Source organism: Ips typographus, linkage group LG11 (genome assembly GCF_016097725.1).
Source record: "Ips typographus isolate SLU linkage group LG11, UJ_Ityp_2.0, whole genome shotgun sequence".
Taxonomy (NCBI): domain Eukaryota; kingdom Metazoa; phylum Arthropoda; class Insecta; order Coleoptera; family Curculionidae; genus Ips; species Ips typographus.
This window is the reverse complement of record NC_138432.1, coordinates 5,359,299-5,383,071: the sequence shown is the minus strand read 5'-3', so window position 1 is coordinate 5,383,071 and position 23,773 is coordinate 5,359,299. Positions and strand designations below refer to the sequence as shown.

Sequence of the window (23,773 nt, the reverse complement as noted above, 5' to 3'; positions counted from 1 at the left end):
CTTTAGTAATTGTGAAGTGTAATGAGTACGACACTCATTGCGATTTTCTACATCTAAACATTTTTTCAAAAAGTGTTTCTTGGGTAAATCCTCAAAAACACGTGAAGCCGGGTTATCATCTTTTTTCTTTTCTGCCACACTATCCATGAATAACTTTTTCCTCATTGGTGTTTCTGCTACAGAATTTTCAGATACTTATAATCATTTTCAGACCAAAATAATAAGTTGCAAATCGCCTTTAAACTAACAATCTTATCTAGTTATTCAATTTCAATACACATTTTTATTTTTATTTTCTATTTCCTAAAGCGGTAATACTTCTATTGTACCAAAGCACGTAACTATGTATGAGATGTTTAGAGCTCTATGGATACTCTATTAATGAAAAGACTCCTAAATACAATAAATCAAGTTTTAACACTATAAACGTCTAACCGTATAGCTTCTCTCGCTTATGCTAACAATTAACAGTGTTTTAACTGTAAAATTGCATATAAAATAAGGTCTTTCTACCATAAAAAAAGATAATTTTGCGCGTTTTGACAGATCCCGTAAGCTATTGTTGTGTTCTCTCTCTTCTGACTTAAGTCTGAGAATGGTTTAAGTAACCAGAAAGAGATGAAAATAATAAAGGTAAATTGCATAAGTTCCATCTTGCTGCTGGATCAGAGTTAGACAGAATCTTCTTGTAAAGTTTCTCAATCTCTTCCTAACTTTTGCACTTAACTGACACAAGCTGGACGATTTTCTCGGTTTAAGTAAGAGTGGTTCTCAAATTTGCAAGAACTTCTTCAGTCTTGGCTTTGGTTATTCTATGTGTTTCTGTTGAGTGTTGAGTTTTAGCTTTGGTTAGGATTACAGCTTCTTTCAAGATCTATCCATGGTTGGTGGGGTTTAAATTGACAAAATGGTCAGAGAACTGGGCTTCTAATAATGGATTCCTGTCAGTATACACAGATTTTTATTATTTATTTACTGATATAAAACATCGTTATAAAAGACCAAAGTCAACCTTTTTTATCTTGTTTTACTGGTTGCAGCTATTTCAGTTCGAGAGAAACAGTGACAAGAATGACACTACTACTTTTAAATCATTTGACTTTTGACGTTTACTGATGACGTTTGTTTATTGATAAATTGTAAATTGGTAGCAATTAACAAACTTTTAATATTTTTGCATAAATTCATGTTAATGAACCGATAAGGACGAAAAACGCGACAGTAAAACCAGACACAAGCGATTTTTAAAGTTACATTAAGTGCGGCGATGTCAAACTTGCAAGAGGTACCCACAGACGATTTGCTTTCATTCCAAGACTATTCCACTGTTCCTGTACATAATACAATTAACAGCAGTACCGTCTCAGTACCAGTATCGCAGATCGACGTGTCAGGAAATTTGAAGAGCGGTCCTGCTGAAGTTTCTGGCAATATGCAACAACAAACACACACAAGTAGTCAACTTCCAAATGCTCCAATTGAGGCTGGTGGTGATGCTGGTATGACTAGTTCTACTATAGTAGGTTGAGTTGAAGGTTAGTAGTACTGTTATTTTAGATGTCCCACCTCAAAAGTCATTCTGGACCATAGAGTACTACCAAAAATACTTTGATGTTGATACTAAAGATGTTTTGGAAAGAATCCTGGCTTCTGTGACACCAAAGTGGGACAACTCTCTTAAACACCATTTAAGAACAAAACCGGATTTGTACGGACCATTTTGGATTTGTGTTACTCTAATATTCACCATAGCCATCAGTGGTAATGTTGCCAACTACTTACAACATGCCAGCACAAAATACCATTGGAAATATGATTTTCACTTGGTATCTTATGCAGCCACAACAATTTGTTTGTATGTTACTTTAATTCCTATGATGCTATGGGGTTTGTTGAAGTACACTTCAATTACCACAGACATTGAGGAGTTGGAACAAGAAAATGTTACTCCAGGAGCCCTGGAGTTGATTTGTATTTATGGCTACTCACTTTTCATTTACATTCCTGCTGCAGTACTATGGTCAATACAAATCAGTTTCCTTCAGTGGCTTTTGGTACTTGTAGCTGCATTTATTTCTGGTTCAGTGCTGTTACTGACTTTAATGCCAGCCCTAAGACTGTCACGCCATAAACTATTTTAATGATTGGTATTGTAAGCTGTCATTTACTTCTTACTGCTGGGTTTATGCTGTACTTCTTTCATGTGCCTAACACTGTACCAGCTTTACCTGAAGTTATAGTTAAAGAGGTTACAAGTAAACCTGTTTTAGCTACTGTTAATGCTTCTGCAGTTGTATAGTCATTTTTAGTGAGGAAATGTCAGTATGTATTTTTTGTTGTAATTGAGTTAGTTCTCTCCTTGTAAGGAAGGCAAGTTATTGCATGTATTTATAATACAGATTTTATGTGATTTACTTAAGATTGTTAAGTTTTTATTCCTTCCCAGAACAGTTAAGTATAATGTTTTGCTGACTTATTGCTTTACAACAAGATAATTGTAACGTAACTACTACCATTGAAAACAGAAAAACCTTTTTTCCTTTATGACAGAAATAAAAATTCAGAATTTTCTTTTGCACTGCTTTAGTTGTGATCAGTAGGACATTTCTTGATAATAACCAAGGAGAGAAAAAGGCATCAAATAATTTGCTTTAAAGTGAAGATGTCTTACTGGTTTGCATTTGTAATATTCATCTTACTTGCAGGAAAATAAAATTTAAAGCCACTGAAAGCAGACATTTTCTTAATTCTTGTCAATAATGACAATAAACAAGTTATTTTCTGATACAATATGCATATAAAACCAAGTTTGCCATGCAAGTAAAATTACACTTTATTTTTCACAGTAACCAGAGAATCTCTAAATCACCTAACATCATCTAACATTATTTGTTTTAAAAAGTAGCTTTACAGTGCCTCCCTAACTTTTCAAACAAATTCTAAGATTGTGTTTTGAGGACATAAGGGAGAATTAGATTTAATTGCAGGTGCAAAAAAAAAAGTCTCTGTAAACTAGTCTTGGAGTACTTTATTGAAAAACGCATATCAACAAGAAAATTAAGAAAACCATTATAAATAATCCTTTTACAACTTTTTTCGAGTATTATAGAGTAATAAAACATATTTACATTCCTTGTCTTTATATTCAATTAAAGTTGCGCATGGAAATTGAACAAACTAAAAACACAATTTAACTTGCCATTAGAATGCACAGCGTGCTGCCGATTAAATAAGTAAACGTGACTGGAAACATTACTTAATAACTAGATGTAAGCAAACTGCAAATTGTATTTATTTTGATTTCCGCTTTTGTAGTCATGTACACTACTATAAAGAAAATACTTATGACAAAAATATTATATCAACGTATAAAAAAACAATAAAGCTTTGAGATTCGTGGGCGCTTAGAGCTGCAGTCATAAATTAGTAAATATTTGGGGATGATTAGTATCGGAAATGACCCTTTTTCGATTTGCTGTTGTGGTAAACTCTTAAAGGAGTGTAAGATCCGTTGCCATTCATACCTAAAAACAAAATTATTATTAGGAATGTTTTGTGTCTCGTAGAGTGGTAAATGTTACTTTGTATAACGGCTGGTGCTGGATCTGGTGGTAAATGGACGGGAGCCCCACATTTGGGCTTCAATAGAAGTGATAAGTTATATAATATATAAAAGCCACAATGGCAGCTGCAATAGTGAACCATTGGTGCACTCTGTTGAAATTGGCTGGGTATTCGTCGTAAGCAATACCTCCCAGAAAAGCGCCAATACAGCGACCTACAATAATATTGTCCAATTTGTAAATGAAAAGTTACTAACATCTTTTCATGACTTACCAATACAAAAATGCGCTATAACTGGCAGTGCTTGACCACAAGCAGTTAGCTTACGAGGCACCAAATGTCTGAGGTAGAGGACGGCAGTGACGTACATTACGTGGAGCGTAAATATCTCCAAAAACTCGCAGAGGAATAAAAGAGTGGCATTGTCTATGCATATTAACGCTAAAAGAGGATAATTATTTTAAGTCACAGATAACCTAACGGGTGTACTGATGTACTTACTTAAATGATGACAAATGTAGTTGACAAAGCAGAAAATGAGAATGTTGGAGTGTCCGCAGTAATCCACAATTTTCTCGGCGAAAACTAGGAAGATTACTGCAGGTAAAGCTCCTACGGTAATAGCCAGGCCTATAATCAGCGAGTCTCCTTCGGGGAGTTTGGCTACATGCCTAACAAAGTACAAAAACAACCTATAATCTTGAAAAAGTAAACTACCAAAAGCTTACCAAGGCAAGAATGAGTCAATAGCATTCCAAAACACACCCAACAACAGCAAAATAATTCCAAGAGCTGCAATTTCCAAACCATACTTTCGCACTGAAGACATTGGCAGTGCTAACAGTCCACAACGAGTGTGCCACCACCATTCAGGAGGACTTAAAGGCATTTTCCTGTTAAAAACCTCACAGTTAATAAGTATCAACTAAACTGGTTTGAACAACTCACTCATCGACCACTAAAATAATAGAAGCCAATAGCATTAGGACGGTAAAACAGATGATTCCTTCGAAGAATCGTCCAGCTGCACATCCTCCAATAATTGGGGCAAAAATACTGAAACCCAATGCTGCACAAGCAAACTGTTTACCAATATCACCACGTCCGGTTGATGTTTCTCTAGTAGCTATTACGACAGCGGTTCCCAACAGGGCTACAGCAGCTGCTATGAAGATGTCTCCAAAGATTTGATGAATAAGTACAACCTGTGAGAAATAGTAGTTTGTTATTAAAGATGATATTTTTGTATCATCACGTTTTGAGAAGTACAAACCAGAAGCTAATGTTGTCATAACCGCATTGAGATCTTTTCAGCAAAGAGTCAGTGTTGTTATAAGGATCCTGAATCTCGCAAAGCACCATAGGATGACAGTCTTCACCGTATTTTTCCATAAGCTCCTTGGCTTTGTGCGAAGGAATTCGACAGTTAAAGGGTTCATCTAGAAATTGCCTCATATTTTAAAAGCCCTTTCCTGTGTGAATTTATAAGTACCAAAAGGGTATTTGCAAGTGTCGTCCGTAGAGTTATCATACGATTCTAATGTCGGCCTTAGTCCAAGGTTGAGTTTAATGGAATAAAATTCGGTGTAAACCTCACAGACTCTGTCACCACTTACGTTCATAAAGCACATGTGAGGATACGGTTCGGGGAGGTAGTCTACTGAGGTTTGAGGAGGAGCCACCTTAAAGTAAATTATATGATTAAACATTGGTTTCAAAAACTTGAAAACGTACTCCTTCGGGTTCATTAAGGATGTTAGTGCTGTCGTAATAGTCTTCACTGTACTCCGAGCTGACTTCTTCTACTGGGGGAATTGTAGAGGATTCTCCTTTGTAGGATGAAGTGGCGTTGCAAGAGAAAATACAGTTCTTCACCAGGACGTTGCCTTTCTACAATGAATAAGTTTGTAGGAATGAATTGTGAAGATAGAGGGAGAGGCTTATGTTACCCAGATCTCCAGTCGTAGCAAGTGCGTTCAGCACCACCACCTGTCTTGAAGAATAAAACCTCCAGCTTCGTCGCAAGTAAAGAAACATTTGGGGGACTTCTCATCTAAAAAGATGTATTTTAGTACGTTCTATGTTTTCGAATGGTATGACAATACGCACGATTGGTGGAATTAGGGTGAGCAGCCAATAGAAGATGGTGGCCAAAACGCAGCACAACCACTATCATAACCCTTAGGTAACGGCCTGTTTTGCTACGTTGAGCTCCACCAAAACCACCTAGGTACAGAGAGAATAACAGCTGCAAAATAATAGTCTAATAATGACAATTATCTTGTTTTTACCTGCAAGACGGTCAGCTAGAGGTGCTGCCACTAAAGGTCCAATTAATGCTATTAAAGGGGCTACGCCTGAAACTATAACAGCCTCATCTCTAGACAGGCCTAAGGCGTTCATTTGTAAAGGGATGAAGGGCAATAGAGCTCCAATGGCTGTAAAATTAATGATGGTAATAAGAATCAGTTAAAAATACAAAGTGCTGGCAGGTTACCCTCCAAAAACAAGAACAAAACGCATTTCAGCGTCAGTAAATTGGCGTTAATCCACTTGATCTTCATGTTGGTATTTTTATTTCTACAACGGTTTCTCAGGTAACTAAGTGACTTCTTGGTAGTCTGGCGGTGCTCTCATCTCTCGATAATTGATTTAACGCCGAATGATCCGGTCATCTGTAATAAAAGAAAAAAAGTTGCTCATTGTACGGACTTCAGCACCGTTGCAATAAACATTAAAGGTCATTGGAAGCAATAAAACAGCCAATAAAAAAAGCTTGTCAATAAGAGGATGTTTGAAATGTCGCAAACAGTGCTTTTTTAAAGGACAGAAGCCCTTTAGTTTTTACTTTCTAGTTTCAGCTATCAACGTGTTTTTACATGTCAAGTGATACATTTTCATTAAGGGGTTGGCAGTTCAATACAAACGTCATCAGTTTATCGTTATATTGAACTTGATTTTGAATGGGCATACATCAAACGGAGAGGCCAGTACTGGCAGCTGAATTGTTTACTTGAACGTCGTTTGCACATTCATCAGTACCATAAATGGAATCTAAAAGTACAACTCGTCCTCATTTCCATTCTATTTCAATTGGTAATCAATCAGTGAACAAGTTACGTAAAAATGCGACCAGTTTTTCGTTAAATATTGAATGAGGAGATTTTTTTGTATTGAAAATATCAATTTTATGTGGTTTTGGCATTTGTGGGTTTCATCCAGCTTTAATTTTTATTCAGATCCACTTGGTTTAAATTTTGATCTATACCAAGAATTTTATTGTCCTGTATTTTTTTCTTCACAATATTTTTGATGGTTTTTCTAATTCTGCTGCTAATAACTTTATTTTTTCTCTTCTTGAAGCTATAGAATGATTCATTCATTTGATGTCTGCACCTAAAATAGTCCTGCTAATATGAATAATTCCCTTTCTGGAAAAATTTATTAAATATCAGGTTGCGGTTAAAAAGTTAGGAATGTTTGAATATAAAGTGAATAATGTAAATGTGTGTGGTTTCATGGAAACTCCTGCACTTCCGTAAATTACTTATCTTACCGGTCCATCCAATGACAAATTTCTACGAGGGGAAGTGGATGATTACAAGAATCATATGACCCCCTTTGAATTCTTCAATCTGCTTACTTACATTACAATAGTTGACCTGTTGTGCAGGAATTTTAACAAAACCAGTTTAAATTGAAAACCTTCAACTGTCCTGAAAATTGGTTCTAATTAAGCTTCATTTATTAACTACTTACGCATCGTAGGAAACCACTTATTAATCTATAAAATATCTAAATTACTTTGTTTTTGAGTGGAATTGCTAGTACGAAAGGAGGTCAAACTTTCTTTACAAAACCGTTTATTGATTAATTTTCCTTCAGCAAAACTGTCACCTTAAGGTTAATGGTCTGAAAAATAAGAAGCTTTATAGCAAGCAATATAATTTTATTATAGCCTTAAATCGTCGTTAACCTGGCAAACTTCCGATTTAAGGGTGTATCATAATTCCATTTCTAACTCCCCAAAGCGTTATAACAATACATTAATAATTCAAAAGCGTATAGAAACAATTGGCTATTTATTTGCGCAGGCAATGTAATTGGCTGCCATATTTATTTAAGTAGGTAATTTAATCCAGAATTTATGGAGACCTGGTGTTAACTAAAAGCAGAGAGTAAATACCCAACAAATGGGTCCCGTACGTCACACCTAGGAAAACGTGGAAAAATCTTTGAGAAATAAACATTTTGGCAGCTTTGCCTCAGTTGAACAATCACTAGTTTGTTTTGTTTTTAATAGTACATTTTAAATTTAGACTTTTTCTTGTTATTTTATACAGGAAATTAGTCTTTTAACGATTTGTGGTTTATGGAGATATCAGGTGGTGTCGTAGACCGACCAGCTGGAATTGTATACAAAGTTCTCACAGTTTGATTTAAAAAGGGGTGCAAATTAGTGTTTGCATTTATAGGGGAGGTCGAGCAAATCATCCCTTCGATTTAACCACCCCTAAATAACACTGACTGTTGCAGCCAAAAATTTGTTGTTATTATCTACTTGTTGTAAATGATATAAACCATCGGGCGGACCGGTTCTTGTGAACCTAACAGATTGAACGCTAATTTATTTATAAATAAGAGATTGCTTAATGAACGAATAATCTGACATTTGACACTATTCGGACTGTTCATCGGTTATTTTTAGTTATTGCCTGATCCATATAGCAAGGCAATTTCGGAAATCATGGTCAATTAATTATTGGGTATTAGATACACGCTTTATGGGTTGTCCCAGTGTAACTGTGATGTCTTAGATTAGTTCTAAAGACATCACAGACAAAAAGAAACTTTGAAATCACCTCCCTACTAGTAAAATGCCCGACTTTTGTCAAACTTTTCTATAATGGGAATGAGGGTGCTAAATCATTTTCCATGTTTCACCTAAATCAATAATTTTAATTCAGCCTAAAGACGCATCAATCAGAAGTTTTTGTCCCCATTTTCGATCAAATTTCGTCGAGATGTGTGAGAAATGATTCGCACCCTAATGGATCATAATGGATCTGAAATTGGCAGCCACTTAGAATAGATATAGTCCCATTTTAGATTCAGCTACAGTTTTTTTCCAAACTTTGTTATCTATACATTCAACATTTGTTTCATATTCCTTCAGTCCCTTCACAGAATCAATTTCAGTTCTATTACAGTCCCCGTTGTATTGTGTGGTTATTTCGTCTTCCTTCTGCTTTTTCAGGTATTTGTTCAACCCTTATAATTAGACAAGACAGACTTTTCCCCTTATTGTGGAACTAGGGTGCAGTTTGCTATATCACTGTACAATCAAGTCAAAGTATACACATTACTAGGCTTTTTTCGGACGTCTTCAAAACCTTTTTTAAAACCGTACTATATTGATTTATTATTATAGGTTTTTACTATCAAATTCAAGTGGGTCTGCTATGTATAGAGTTTGGATGATATTAGCTGAAAGCTGATACAGACTTGGTGGTTTCCAATTTCCGTATCCCCGTATTTGTCTAACTCTTGGGTTTCCGCTGTTTTATTTCCTATTAGCATTTCTAGGTTCGTTTTATTAGGGGACAAAATTTCATTAAGTCTCCAACTTTTCCATTAACTCTAGTAAAGACCATCCCTTTCGATGCATTGGCGACACCCATATGATCTATCGATTGTCTGTTATATTTATACGACGCATTAGTTTAGTTCAAGGACTTTACTGGACACTAGTCGCATGAAAAATTGCTTCATTTTTGTATCTCTCATCAATATTAACACGAAACAGACATATGGTTTTTAGTTCTGTATGTTCTAGTAAAACGGTAAACAGGGTATATCTTAATCCAACGATCTGACACAAATTGAAATTTCCTGTCTGGGCCCGTTATTATTTCTTGCCGTTCATCTGGTTAAAGACGCTCTTCCTTGGAACAACAAACAATTTCTTTGTTTTAGTTCGATTGGCTTAAGTGGAAACCAAAAGGCGTACATTCCACATGGTATCAACGAACTCTCTCGGGATGTTTTGCGGTTGCAACTCTGCAACCAATTTTGTTACCATTAATTTTTGTGGATTAGTTATTTTACGTTCAGAGTGCCGAAAGTAGACAGTTTAGGCCCGAGGACAAAGTTTTGGTAGTGATGACAAGAGCAGAAATGATACTTTCAGACTGAGAAATGCACGTACATTCATAATGTTCATTGAGTTTCTCATTCATCACCAACCATCAGTTGAAATTTTTATAGTCAAGCTTTAATTTTTTCAATTATTCTAAGGTTTGCTGCCCCTAAAAAGCATGTTTGTGTTATACAGAGTGTCCCTTAACTTAAAGTCCCACCTTAAGTGTCCCACTTAAAATATAGCTCTGTTTTTGAGCTTTAGATGCAATGACAACAACGCAAAAACAATTCTGACCCCGAGTATCTCAGGAACTGTACACGTTTTGTGTAAGTACCTACTGCATATAGAAATAACTGGGTGTTCCATTAACAATAACGCACTTTTTGGCCTTTAAATGCAAAAGCATGTTTAGTGAAATTTCCTGTTTAACTAATGACAATTTTGATCTTGAAAATCTCAGAAACGTACACATTTTGAACAGCACATAGAGTCAAAAAAACTATAATATAATCAAGTGACGTGTAATTTAATCTAAATGTGTATATTCTATAAGCACTATTGCGTAGGAGAACATTTGTGCTAAATAAAACAATCCATAAGTATATTCCTGTTTTGGCATTACTGAAGATATTACCATTATTCTAATGAGATATCCCGAGATGTGTCATTTGCATTAATACCCACACGCAATTATTCAGCGATTGGGTTGAGCAATAAAACGTCTAATTGTTGAAAGTCGAATCTTTGTAATCCATGGAGGTGTAAACACAGAGCCAGTCCATAGATTAATGTAGTCATAACGTAATCACTATTTTACAAACTGAGGTTTCACGACTAATTGACGTATGTCATTAACATGAAAGTTGTGGCAAACTTGTTAATAAAAATCATTATTTTATGTGACTCATCTCTTTGACAAAATTGTTCATAATTGGTTACATATTAAGCACATTTTGTGCAGTTGCATGTAATCTGGGACTGAACCAGACGTGTTTAGTGATTTCGACGAAAAATATGGTTTATTACTCATATTACAGCTACGTGCTACTTTCAGCTTATTCATATATACCCATACAGCACCCTTTCACCGTAAAGTGAATTCTTGGAGCATTAAAGAGTCATGGTCACATTAATACTGTTAATAATATTATAAATAGAAATGAAATCAACGTCCGTTTAGGTCGTTTCCCCTTAATGGCTTTGAGTGTAATACCCAGTGCAACCAGACGAGGAAAGATATGTTCAAATTAACCATAATTGTCGTTTATGTAACGGAACTGCGTTATTTTTTTGGTTACTGTCGACCTGCAGTTTAAAACGCACGATGACGTCATCTTATGTTAGTTTGATTTTCTGTATATTCGCTTATATGGGTATAACCTTGCGGTTACAACTCCAACAAAACACCTACTAGCCTAGCATTAACATATGTTGATGATATTGTATTGTTAATGGTAGATATACAGTAGAAAAACAGTTTTTTTGGGTTCGGGGTTATCTGATTACAGTGGCGTGTGTGTACTAGTAGCAATAAAACCACTGTCGACCATACTAAAAACAATAAACAGGTCTAACTCACTGATTTGTTTGTGCATTTGGTTCAAATGTATTTATTTTGCCATAAATTTACTTTGATTTTCTAATATGTTTTAGGTTAAATTGTTTGACATTTCAATAATATGATTGATTTTTGATTATTTAAGTGTGTGATTTAAGGATTATTGCTGCTGGTTCCCACCCACTATCCACTGTGCGGATTCCTCACATCAACGTATCCAGAACCCAACGTTTCAGGACCGTACTTGCTACTGAACGATCCAACAAAACATAATACATTTGGTTCAACGATCACAAGTATGATAATAACTACATTGGTTATACAAGGTTGAAAATATACAGATAACATATAATGTCATAAAGTACCACCCTGTAAACGCATAATTTTAACCCACATATTCGTTGAACGAGTCAGGCGAGACTTTACATTTAAAATGGGTGACATCATTTCTTGTTTGGAATTAATGGGACCCAGTTGGAAACGATACTCGGTATATTTTCGCGAAATATTTTTAGATCCCCCCTGAATGTCGCCTGCAAGCATTTTTGCTCCATTTAGTTGACAAACAACAGTGCGGGAAAGTCCTTTCTACTTTTCTGGTTCTAATATGGAAAAGCTGCCCAGACCGCTAATTACAACTAATTAACGGTAATGAATGAACATGGTTCACGTTCATATCGTGGCTATAATGCAGCATTGATCGAAACCTTGCCTTAATGGCATCATTACTTAATTGTGTGTAATCACCTGTTTGTCCCAGTTAGGTATGATTTACATCAAACCGTATTGACAGCTTATATAGAACCTGTTGAATGTTTATAGACTTTTTTTACGATCACGAGATGCTGTAAATATTTATTTTTCCAAATTACTACTACAAACAATAGTAAAATCCTGTGCTGGAAAACTTGTTTATGAACCGATTTCTACATTGTAATCATTTCTATTTTAAGGAATGTTGTTGTGCATGTAAAGAAGTCAATAATTTAATACGGTACAAACGTGCATTAGAATTATTTATAACATATACACCCTGTGTAGTGTGTAGAACACAAAGTGAAGAAAACAGTTTCATGTTCAAAGTTAAAATTAGGAAACAAAGAAAATTCTTAGACGATTTAATTCAGATGCCATTTCCACTCTAAAACAGTAACTCCAGACAAATTTTCTGGTTATTTAAAAGTACAGTCCGTCCCAGAGCTAGTGACAGTGACGTTATAATTGTCGTTCCTTTTCTATTACATTTGAACTGAGCGAGACTGACTTACAGAAATAAGTCCACGTCCGTAATTTGACAATGTGTCATATGATGAACATATTTAAACACCTTACCTTTAACTCATCTTAATTTTGTACCATTTGGTCGCTAGAGGACGTCAAAGTCGATTATTTTTTTTCTAAGATTTTTATGAATATCTCGAAAACGGTTTGAGTTAGGGGTGTGACATTTTTACCGCTTAACATTGTCTTTGAAGGCCTAGATAGTTTTAGGTTAATGATAGAAATGTGATGAGGAGTATCATTTGCCAAATATTGTTTTATAAGCGTGCCAATCCCTAAAAACTGTCAAAATTGCCATCATATCAAGGTCATCTCCGAAACCCTATCAGTTAGAGGAAAATGTACTTTATATTCGTCTTCCCCAGTTTGAAATTAGTAAAAAATGTTACTTTGATTGAGCAAAATCCAATTTAGCCACCATTATAGTATAGTAGGCCCTCAGGTTAAAATTTCGTGCACTTTTCCAAAAAATCGCCCATAACTCGGTTATTTGAAACATTCTGTATCGGCACCCCATATAACAAAAGAAAGCTAATTACTGGGGCTATCACGTGACGTTGAGTGGGCAGATCTAAGTTGCACCGTTTGGTCGCTAGAGGTCATCAAAATTTACGACCTCTAATTTTCCTTCAATTTCTCAGGAACGCCTCAAGTTAAAAGTCTGAATAATAAAGACTGACGTGAGCGAATTTCAATATGACGTCACAGTTAATGTCGTCACTGCCACTTCTCCTAGGACAGAGAGTACATTGCATCAAAATTTCATTATAAATGATTTTGTGTAACCTTTAAAATTGGTTGATTTCCTTTCATCATAGTGTTGCATGTCAGTAATTCATTAATGCGAATAAACATTACTGTCAAAAAGATCCATTAGTAAATGCAATTATCCTACATAAACCAAATGCATCAGTTTTATTTTTAAAATTGGTTTTTGCCTCTTGGTGGCGACCGATCAAATTAATGTTTATGTGTAGGTTAGTAAACAGAATACATTTTTGATTTCTCCAGTAAAGCCATAGCAAGAACTAATTTAAGACATACAGAGATGATGTAATGCCACTGGAATTTAAGATTGTATCATTGCAAAATGTCCTAGTCATCGAGTATTGATTATATTTTATTTATTATAAAGCAATTCCTCTTAAGGAGAACGGTCAAGACTTGATTTTCAAACTGTAAAAAGAAATCACTCGATCCATTTATGATTATTTAGTTCTGTTGGGGAATTTAGTACAGGGTTGTCCAGTAGAACTTTTTTAACAAAAAATCATCAATAATAATCGAACATCATTACAATGTAACAATGTACAATGTAAAAGTGTACTGATTTTGTGAAAGCACAATAACAACCTAAATTTAAAATTTTTCAAGATCGACTACTTTCGTCATAAACTAGAACTGTGTAAATTCGGATTAAACAGTATTGACATGCTTCCTTAACTAGAAAATGTAAATAATATAATTTGAACCACAATGTGTGTTGTAATTAGGGTTTGTTGTGACAAAAAATTTTTTGAGTAATAGAATATTTCGTTCAGTATTTGTGTAAATCACAGCACTCACAAACTTTTACAGTACATAATGAATATGAAAAATTGTTTTTAATTTATTATCCCCCTTGTAGAATTGTTTATTCTCACACTTTTCACCCATTCAATCAGGTAAAATTGATTTTTTATCGAGCCACAATAAGAATGGGCACTCTGCAGAACTAACGGTGCTTTAATAGTTCTTCCTTGTAGCTTCGAGCAATTTAATTTACCTTGATGTGGTACTGTTGCAATATAGAATGTGTGTTAAAAGACTTTGGGCGGAGATTATCCCCATCATCAAGTTTGACAAGTAAAACAAAAGGATTTGTTATGAGAAATAATTCAAAATCAAGAGTGGTTACGTAGCATATAGAAAGAGTGTAGTCTATTTTTAAATTAGGGAAATTAAAAATTACCTTTATTAATTCTTTCTGTCAGTCTCTAGAAATCCTTATTAAACAGCGGTAGGTAGAAAAAATTGTGGTAAAATCACTAAAATCGAACTGTAAGAAAAACACTTTTTAAAAACTATTAAAAAAAAAAACAAAAATTCGAATAATTTTCGAAAATATTCGTTATACGCGAAACCGTCACAATTTCTCGTCGTTTTCTCGGCAGTGTTATAAAGGCAACTGGTGTAAATCGTCCCGCTTCAAAGCTTGCTCGTCACTAAGTTTGTTGCACCACTAGTGCGCGTGTTTCTTGTCTAAAACTTCACGTTCACCTTCATATTATCAATTTTTTTTACATTTCTGATAAAACTTATTATGAACCTTATTGGAATTGTTCTTGGGGATTATTTTCTACTTAAAAAAACAACAAAACTGCACCAGATATTGTAGAACTAGCTCAGTCAGAAAAATCAGTAGGGGTACTATGTTTTTCATAACTTATTGATAGAGATAGAAACAGAGATTTAAACAAGGGCGACTTATAGTAGGACATGCAAGTCAAAGTGAGATAAAGAAAGAAATTTATTTTCTATTCCCTTACATAGTTCCACTACAGCTTTTTAGTTTGGAGATTCATATTTCAAGTTTTTTTTTTAACCGTAGTGGTTGGAGCAACAAACCAAGCCCCAAAAAAGTTACCCAACCAAAGAACCGACTTCAGGTCGTCCTTCGCGTCTTCCACACACAAAACGACCAGGTAACTTGGCTTTTAAACGCGCCCAGAGTCCATATGGGTCGCTTTTTTGGTCTATAAGACCGTAGCAAATCGCCAAAAGCTTTTTCAAGCAAATAGTTGGTATAGTATAATCCAATTCAACCGCAGGTTTTTGTAAACCGATTTCACTGTCACTACCAAAACTAATTTATTGATTTTATGGTATGGCCCCAAACTCTGTAGGTACTTTTATAACAAATTAGTGATGAAATGGTGGATGCACTTTTGGACAAAGTTTACACCCGCCACGATGAACCCTATTCTCGAAACAATTTAATGTAACACACGACCTATTTGTGCTTTTCAATTGGCCTTGTTGGGGCTGACCTAAAAACACTAAAGTTTAAAGGTGTAGGCAGTTTTTATCGCCCTAGAGGGTGCTTTTCCAGGATATTAATTACTGCAAAGGCTTCGTGTTTATGGCGAGTGTGACCTAAATAATCAAATGCGCCCAGATATGGAGGTGTGGTTGGTTTACAACAGGAAGCCACTTACAGGTAATTTCAGTTATCCTCTCCATAATTTCTTTGTTTAAGATCAAGTTAAAATTATATTATATATAACAAACTCAAAAAATAAATAGTCAAATAGTCAAAGAGATTGACTACCTACATACAGTAAATTCACAAAAAAAGTAACAAAAAAAAAAATAAAAAAAGGCGTATAGGGATTTGAAATAAAGAAAATTACAGTTTCTGTAGGGAAAATTAAATAAATAATAATCATCAACTGCTTCCATCGAGGTATATTTTACACTTTTATTATGACTTACTTAATACCTCTACAGTTTTAATTATTTCTTTGCCTCTTAGGCAACCCACAGTACACCAAAATTGACAGCAGACAGACACACCTAACCTCATTTAATTAATCTCAAAACACTGGAAAATTGCATTTTATAAAATATTTCCATTTTTTTCTACATGTTTTCAATTCAATTCAAATTTAAATTTCTAATCCAAAAATCGATTTTATAGTGCATGTTTAAATTACCATGTCTGTGACGTACGGTAAAGTGATATCTTTGATAATAACTGAAAGGTTTGGACCTGTGGTAACAAAAGTTGTTACATTTTTATTTAAATGCCAGAGCAGCCCTATACTATTTATAACACGCGGAACAAACTTGCCCCTGTCTAAGGTAGGTTACTCAGTTGTGATTCACTTGCATTTTATGTCCTGAAATGTAGGTTAAGGAGGCCTTATGCATTCTGATAAAGTACCGTCTTGTAAGCTTCAAACCCAACAAGAATGAGAATGTGGCCAACTACACTTTACTAGCAGACAACGTACTGTTGATGCTGCGCTACCCAAAATACTTAAACCTCATCAAAAAGCAGTTTGGAGATGAGTCTGAGATGATTATTGAGGAAGTCTTGCAAAGAGGTTTCAAGTAGTATGCTCAAGTCAAAACTCATTACAGTAAAACAATCTTTCAGGTTATAGCGTTGCATCAGACTTGATCTTAAAAGTATACCAAAGACTATCAATAAACAATGACAATCCACCCACTTTAACTCAAATAAAAGACAAGTTAGTTTACTTAATTACATCAAAATATCTACAGAGACTGCCTTATCCACAGGATGAGCGGCCAGTTCCTAATTTGCAGATTCCAGAAGGTCAGGCACATGTTTTACCTCCAATTGAAATAAAATCTTTGGTTGCTTATCAGAAAGACAAGTCTGTATCTTTGCCAGATAAAGATATTTACTGGACAGTGAATTTTGATAGATTTCATCAGGATATCAGGGACAAAATTATTGTCTCTGCTTTTACCAGAAAATTTGATGAACATGCTGCAGAAATAATCAAGTATGTGATATTACTGAGTTGCTTTATATATGATGAATACTGTTTGCAGATTATTTCTAAGACAAATGTATATAAGGACAGATCCTTGGGCAGATGTTTCAAATCCTATACCAGCTATAGAGATTAAAGATATACTAAAAAAACAGGGAGGAAACTCTTTGGCACTCATATTTTTTGACCAATATCTCAGTATTATAGGTGTGTTTTTTGAATTATAACTTTAAGGTATATTAAATAAAAATACTGCTTCAGAACAGGATAACAGTAAATTGTTAAGGAAAGCAGGGGAAGCAAGTGGTGGTTCCTATCAAATTTATTTAAAGGAAGCTTTCATCCAGTTTGCTTGGGAGTTGGTTGAACAAATTGTATTGGAAAAACATGATTCAAAGGCTGCTAGAATTTTTAGGTCAAATTTTTTCATCATGTTTTTTAATTGTATGTTTAATTTGTTTATTCCAGGTTAATTAAATTGAAACCTTACATTGAGCAAGACCAAATTCAACAGCTTGCTATGATCCCTGCTAAGGATGCAAAAAAACTTTCCTATCAATTATATGAAGACAATTTCTTACACATACAGGAACTGAGAAAAACCTCGTCAACTAACGGACCAACCAAAAATTTTACCCTGTTTCACATTCAACTGGAAAACGTGATTCTAATGCTTTTAGAACTGTGCTATAAAGCTTTGTTTAATCATATTACTAGAAGAAATCATGAGAGACAGTTAAACAAGAGAATAATAGAGAAAAAACAGAGGGTTGATGCAATTCTTATGAGTATGAGGGCACAGGAAGCCTCAGAAGAACAACTAGCAGATGTAAGGGTCTAGCCAGTTTTAGTTAAGAGATAATGGACATTTTTCTTTTAGATTGAAGAAATGATTACTCCACCTGAAAAGGAGATTCTCGAGAAAATAGATAAAGTGATGAAGAAGCTAAATACTGTGGAGTTGGAAGTTGATGACACTATTTTTTTTCTACAAATGTTTCTGGTTTACCATTAAATGTAAAGGTTTTAACTTAATATTGTGCTTGGAAAATAAGTTAATTTCCTTATCGTGAATGTTATTATAATGTTGGTTGAATAATTATAAATTATCTTAATGGTTGTACAACAATGTGAAAGTATTCAATTTGTATCAACAGTTTGTGATGTAGGCAACCAGATACACTGACAGCGTTCCAAAATTGCAAGTAATAATTTTAAAGCTACATTGGATAGTTTGAAGTTGTCTCTGGTTTAAGAACTAACTTAACTGAGACATTAACGTAATAATTTTAATTGCGCCATATGCCAATATAGTAACAATTTATTTACTTTATTGATAATAATAATTTTCCTTCTTCCGAACGCAGTCTATAGGCCATCCGTCATCTGTCTTCGTTTGACGTTTCAATTTTTGGTAGTCGGTCACGTGACACGATCGACATTTGAGTAGAGGTTTGAGGCCACGAGGTTTCAATTTCTCAAAAAAATTATTTATTTACCGGCTAAAAACTTCTAGTTTGGTGAAAATTGACGATGCCCTCGAGTAACCCTCTACCCCCCAAGGAAAACGCTCTGTTTAAACGAATATTGGTTAGTGGAAACTTCGCGAAAAAATCAAACAAAGTCGACCTAAGAATGCACTGCATAACAGGGACAAAATTTAAAATATCCTTTTCTGTGGTTGTTTTTCACTGTTGCTGGGTGTTTACTAATGTTATTCAATCTTATTACAGTGGCTTGAAAGTATTTATTAAAAATTTAAGAGGCCTACAGTGCTGCTTTGTAAAATTCTATTTTTACTTGCTTGCTTTATTGAAATGATTATTCATTATTTTTGTGTAGCATCTCCAGTTGCAAAAACTTCCATTCAATGTATTGTACTATTTTCAGAAAAGCTACGAACGCAAACAGTATAAAAATGGGCTGAAGTTTGCCAAGCAAATATTAACAAATCCAAAATATCAGGAACATGGAGGTTAGTTACAAAGTATCAATGCTGTACTTAAGCTTTAACACACCCACTTTTTTCATCAGAGACCTTGGCTATGAAAGGACTGACTCTAAACTGTTTGGGACGCAAGGAAGAAGCTTATGAGTATGTTCGCAGAGGATTAAAAAATGATATCAAGTCTCATGTGTGCTGGCACGTTTATGGACTTTTACAAAGGTGAGTAGACAAAGCAGTCTCACAGATACTTAACTGAGTTGTGGGTGATTGTTGTAGGTCAGACAAAAAGTATGATGAGGCCATTAAATGTTACCGAAATGCTCTTAAGTGGGACAAGAACAATATTCAAATTCTTAGGGACTTGTCACTATTACAAATCCAAATGCGTGACTTGGAGGGCTACAGGGTAAGTTAATTTAATTTTGTAGTAGTGATCAACCTATTTAAGTGCATTTGTACTGACTAAATTTTGTGGAAACATAGAGAATACAGGTTTTTTAATTTTGCTACTTTAATTACTTGTGGGGATGGGATTGAACCTTGTAAATATTACTTACTATCTTGCAAACATGCAGTAGAGTATTATTAATCTTTGTGAAACACATTAAAAATGTGGTTAATTATGATATTGAATATAAACAAGATTCAAATGTGTGTTGATAAGATAGGCAAGAATTTGGTCCAACTATTTCTGTTATTTTGTGTTTAATTAACTGCAACTGGCTACTAAACTTATTGTAATATTTAAATATGCAAAAATGTAAAGCAGAAAAAAAACCAAGAACTAGAAATAGTGTAACTTCAGTAGGTCTAAACTTCTAAACATAATGGAATCTACACTATTCGAAGTATGTTGATTTATTTTTGAAGTGTCTATTCAATGTAAATGTTTTTAGGTTGTTAGGTTTTATGCTTAATACTTGCAGGCATTTTTGTTTTAATTTGATTGGTAAAAAAGCAGCTTTTAGCTTTTATTTTTATCCAATCAAATAGTCTTAAAAATAAATATTTAAATACAACTCCTTTAACAGAGTGTTGTAAATTTTATGTGATAGTGGAAATTGTAAATATCTAATTAGTGATGGGTAAATTACAGGTAAAGTCAATATTTTACTTTACCAACAAAATTTGACCAGTAAAATACGGAACCCCTTTTTTTCCCTGACTACACCTAATTTTGTAGTGTTTTCTCAGGTTATTGGATAGGAAATTTAATAACAATTCTAAAAATGTGCTTAAAACTGTAAATTTCTCACTCCACCTAGGTTTTACAGGCGGTTTTGTCCCTGACTGTCCTATCAAATTCTATTTCTGGCAGTTTAAATTTTACCACTTTTCTCCCTGACCGTACCAAATTTTGTAGTGTTTTTCAGGTTATTGGATAGGAAATTTAATGAGCTTAAAACTTCCAAAAATGTGCTTAAAACAGTCATTTTCTCACTTTAAGTAGGTTTTACAGTTTGTTTAGTTCCTGACTGTCCTTTCAAACTGTGTTTCTGGCAGTTCAAACTTTGACACCACTTTTCTCCCTGGCTGTACCAAATTTTGTAGTGTTTTTTAGGTTACTGGATAGGAAATTTAATGAGGATTCTAAAAATGTGTTTAAAACAGCCATTTTCTCATTCCATGTAGGTTTTAGAGTTGGTTTAGTTCCTGACTGTCCTTTCAAACTGTGTTTCTGGCAGTTCAAACTTTGACACCACTTTTCTCCCCGACTGTACCAAATTTTGTGGTGTTTTTCAGGTTATTGGGTAGGAAATTTACTGAGAATTCTAAAAATGTGTTCAAAACTGTCATTTTTTCACTCCAAGTGGGTTTGACAAGTAATTTTGTTCCTGACTGTCAAACTGTGCACAAAAGTTGTTTCTTGCAGTATTCACATTGCACATCATTCACATACAATGACACCTGTTAATAACATTTGAAATGGTATTATGGGACATGTTCCACTATTATATGGTATCTAATAGCTAAAAAAACTAGTATTTTGCTTCTTATCTTCTGAGAGTACAAGAACCTCCTTGCAAATGACAGAAAGAGGGTTTTGACCAATATTGGTTGATCACTACTTTCTAATAAACACGTCAGTAGATAGCAGTGTTTTATCTAGGATACCAGATACCAGTTGCTCATGTTGCGACCAACACAAAGGGTTTCCTGGATTGGCTACGCCATGTCTTTCCATCTGCTGGAAGACTATAAAAACGCCTTGAGTATACTCGACACATTTTTAGATCAACAACAGGTCAGTCTCAACCCTTAAACCACACAGTAACCTAAAAAATCCCTTTGTAGCGCCTTAACAACTTTGATTATGAACATAGCGAACTGTTGCTCTATCAAAACCTGGTGATTCAAGAATCGGGTGATCTCAAATTAGCCTTGAAACATCTGGAGAAATTCTCTGACCAAATTGTCGATAAATTGACTCTGAAAGAGAACCTGGGCCAGGTGAATCTGAGACTGGAAAACTGGAACAAAGCGAGCGAAATTTACGAAGAACTGATACAAAGGAACCCCGAAAACACTGTGTATTATAAGAAGTTAATTGAGGCGAAACGTTTGACTAAAGCGGACGATATTGTGGAATTTTATTTGAAGTACGCGGAGAAATTTCCAAGGGCCAATCCACCCAAACGGTTGCCCCTTAATTACGCTAGTGGGGAACAGTTTCGGGGGCTTTTAGACAAATATATGAGGAAGGCTTTGTCTAAAGGTGTTCCACCTTTGTTTGTTGACTTGAGGAGTTTGTACAAAGACAGTGCTAAGGTTCAAATTATTGGAGACTTAGTTTTAGGTAAGTTATTTTGTTTTTTGTTTAATTAGGCAAAAAAGCAGGTTTTGCTTGCTGCTTTTTTGACCAATCACGTAAAAACTTTCTTTGCTATAAAAAGTGAACGTTAATTTAATAATTATTCATAAAAGCATTTAACATTTATTCCAGTTTACAACCTCCTTAATTACTAAGTTAAACAGATGAATAAACTATATGAGATAGATAAATCATAATTTCTTATAGATCGCGGCAAAACTTAATTATGGAACAGGCAGCAAACACAAAATAATAAATAACATTGAGGCAGTAATAATTAATTAGACACGCCCTAATTTGCTGCGCTACTACTTCTAGGCTTTCTATATTCAAGGAACTTTAAGGGAATGGAAAACATTATTTTTTCAGTTTAATTGTTTCATTACTTGAACACTGTTTTTTTCCCTGTTTGTACCAAATTTTGTAGTGTTTTTTCAGGTTATTGGACAGGAAATTTAATAAGGAGCAGTGATGTTTAAAAGTTGTCACTAAAATGTGCTATTTTACATGAGAAACTCATGATTTAGTGATTGGTCAAGAGAAAACAGCAAGCAGAAAGCTGCTTTTTTTGACCAATCACAAAACTGTCTACCAGACTTTGTTTCTACACAAATAAAACATACGTCGTTTGTTGATTTTTTTACAAAACGAATAACACATTGCTAGGAAATAGATTGAAATGAATATATTTGAAAAGTACTTTAGCCTATATGAATTATCTTACGATTTATTCTGTTTCTTCAACAGGCTATATAGAATCATTAAAAAAAGTAGGCAAATACAGCGAAACAGAGTTGACAAACGGGCCTAAAGAACCCGCTAGTGCTATCTTATGGGCTTACTACTACCTAGCTCAACATTTCGACTATTTGAAACTGCCCAAAGTAGCCTTAGAATACATTGAGACTGCCATTAATCATACCCCAACGCTCATTGAACTATTCGTTACTAAAGGTCGAATATACAAAGTAAGAACATTTTTACTGGTTAATTTGGCGTAAATTACATTGGTGCATGGTTGTAGCACGCTGGGGACCCGGTGAAAGCCTACGAGTGCTTGGAAGAAGCTCAGGCAATGGACACCGCCGATCGGTATATTAATTCGAAATGTGCCAAGTACATGTTGAAGGCCAATCTAATAAAAGAGGTGATTGGCGAGTTTTCTTGTATTTTGCGTACTTATCGAATCTAGTATTTTGTTTATGGATTAGGCCGAAGACACGTGCGCCAAATTCACTAGAGAAGGCGTGTCAGCCATGGAGAACCTCAACGAGATGCAGTGCATGTGGTTCCAGACCGAATGTGCGTTGGCGTATCAACGTTTAGAAAAATACGGAGATGCGCTTAAGAAATGCCACGAAGTCGATCGGGTAATTCTACCTTTTCTTCCCCACATTTTCCAGTGTATTAAGTTGAGTTTTACAGCACTTCTCTGAAATTATCGAAGACCAGTTCGATTTCCACACGTATTGTATGCGGAAAATGACGTTGCGCTCCTACGTGGGACTGCTGCGATTGGAGGACGTCCTGAGAGGCCATCCGTTCTATTTTAAGGCAGCCAAATGCGCCGTTGAGGTTTATCTTCATCTGTTAGACTCACCTTTGAAGGACGAAAATGCTGAACAGGAAATTAATACAGGTAAGTCTTGTCTATCAATGTTTTATGGTTTATTGCAACTTTCTCATTATTCTTTGCCAAAGTATTTTTGAGGATTTAGTAAGAGTAACATTTGATTTCCTTTGAAATAGTTACATTTTTACTTGATGGTGGCAATAAAAGCCGATTGTTTAATTTCTCGGTAAATTTCATCTGTTAACTCTCATAAATTAACAAACAGATAATCGGATTTATTTTCTTGAGATTTGTTTAGGTTACCAAGAAGTTTATTACTGTCCGGATAACTAACGAATTTTATTAATGTATGTTTTTGTACGCATATTTTTGCTGTGTTTGTTGAAT

General features: G+C 34.7%; 4 protein-coding genes across 4 annotated transcripts in view; 3 read left to right on the top strand and 1 right to left on the bottom strand.

Moving 5' to 3' along the window:
* Nucleotides 1-1,101: 1,101 nt before the first annotated feature.
* Nucleotides 1,102-2,419, top strand: LOC145736007 (protein YIPF1). The gene is given in 3 exon segments (XM_081990215.1): nt 1,102-1,499; nt 1,558-2,130; nt 2,133-2,419. Coding segments are annotated over 3 exon segments (972 nt in total). The 5' UTR covers nt 1,102-1,267; the 3' UTR covers nt 2,300-2,419.
* A 594-nt stretch (nt 2,420-3,013) lies between these two features.
* SP1173 (major facilitator superfamily domain-containing protein SP1173) lies at nt 3,014-14,745 on the bottom strand. Its single transcript, XM_081990201.1, is given in 19 exon segments — nt 3,014-3,524; nt 3,582-3,644; nt 3,647-3,778; nt 3,838-4,005; nt 4,066-4,235; nt 4,293-4,457; nt 4,513-4,750; nt 4,753-4,769; nt 4,838-5,003; nt 5,057-5,246; nt 5,299-5,455; nt 5,514-5,548; nt 5,550-5,596; nt 5,599-5,617; nt 5,674-5,733; nt 5,735-5,790; nt 5,856-6,002; nt 6,062-6,239; nt 14,497-14,745. Coding segments are annotated over 18 exon segments (1,977 nt in total). The 5' UTR covers nt 6,129-6,239; nt 14,497-14,745; the 3' UTR covers nt 3,014-3,444.
* Nucleotides 14,746-16,088: 1,343 nt separating this feature from the next.
* Polr3C (RNA polymerase III subunit C) lies at nt 16,089-18,088 on the top strand. The gene is made up of 7 exons (XM_081990206.1): nt 16,089-16,388; nt 16,438-16,633; nt 16,687-17,062; nt 17,112-17,260; nt 17,315-17,468; nt 17,522-17,882; nt 17,934-18,088. The coding sequence occupies exons 1-7, from the start codon at nt 16,242-16,244 to the stop codon at nt 18,066-18,068; spliced, it is 1,518 nt and encodes a 505-aa protein (XP_081846332.1). The 5' UTR covers nt 16,089-16,241; the 3' UTR covers nt 18,069-18,088.
* A 386-nt stretch (nt 18,089-18,474) lies between these two features.
* Naa15-16 (N-alpha-acetyltransferase 15/16) overlaps nt 18,475-23,773 on the top strand; it is a 45,412-nt gene continuing 40,113 nt past the window's right edge. The window contains exons 1-10 of the mRNA XM_081990200.1: nt 18,475-18,643; nt 18,944-19,028; nt 19,088-19,220; nt 19,278-19,407; nt 21,112-21,246; nt 21,297-21,798; nt 22,561-22,781; nt 22,838-22,960; nt 23,025-23,183; nt 23,239-23,452. Of these exons, the coding sequence (XP_081846326.1) occupies nt 18,587-18,643; nt 18,944-19,028; nt 19,088-19,220; nt 19,278-19,407; nt 21,112-21,246; nt 21,297-21,798; nt 22,561-22,781; nt 22,838-22,960; nt 23,025-23,183; nt 23,239-23,452 (1,759 nt within the window). The 5' untranslated portion in view covers nt 18,475-18,586. The remainder of the gene's footprint in view (nt 18,644-18,943; nt 19,029-19,087; nt 19,221-19,277; nt 19,408-21,111; nt 21,247-21,296; nt 21,799-22,560; nt 22,782-22,837; nt 22,961-23,024; nt 23,184-23,238; nt 23,453-23,773) is intronic.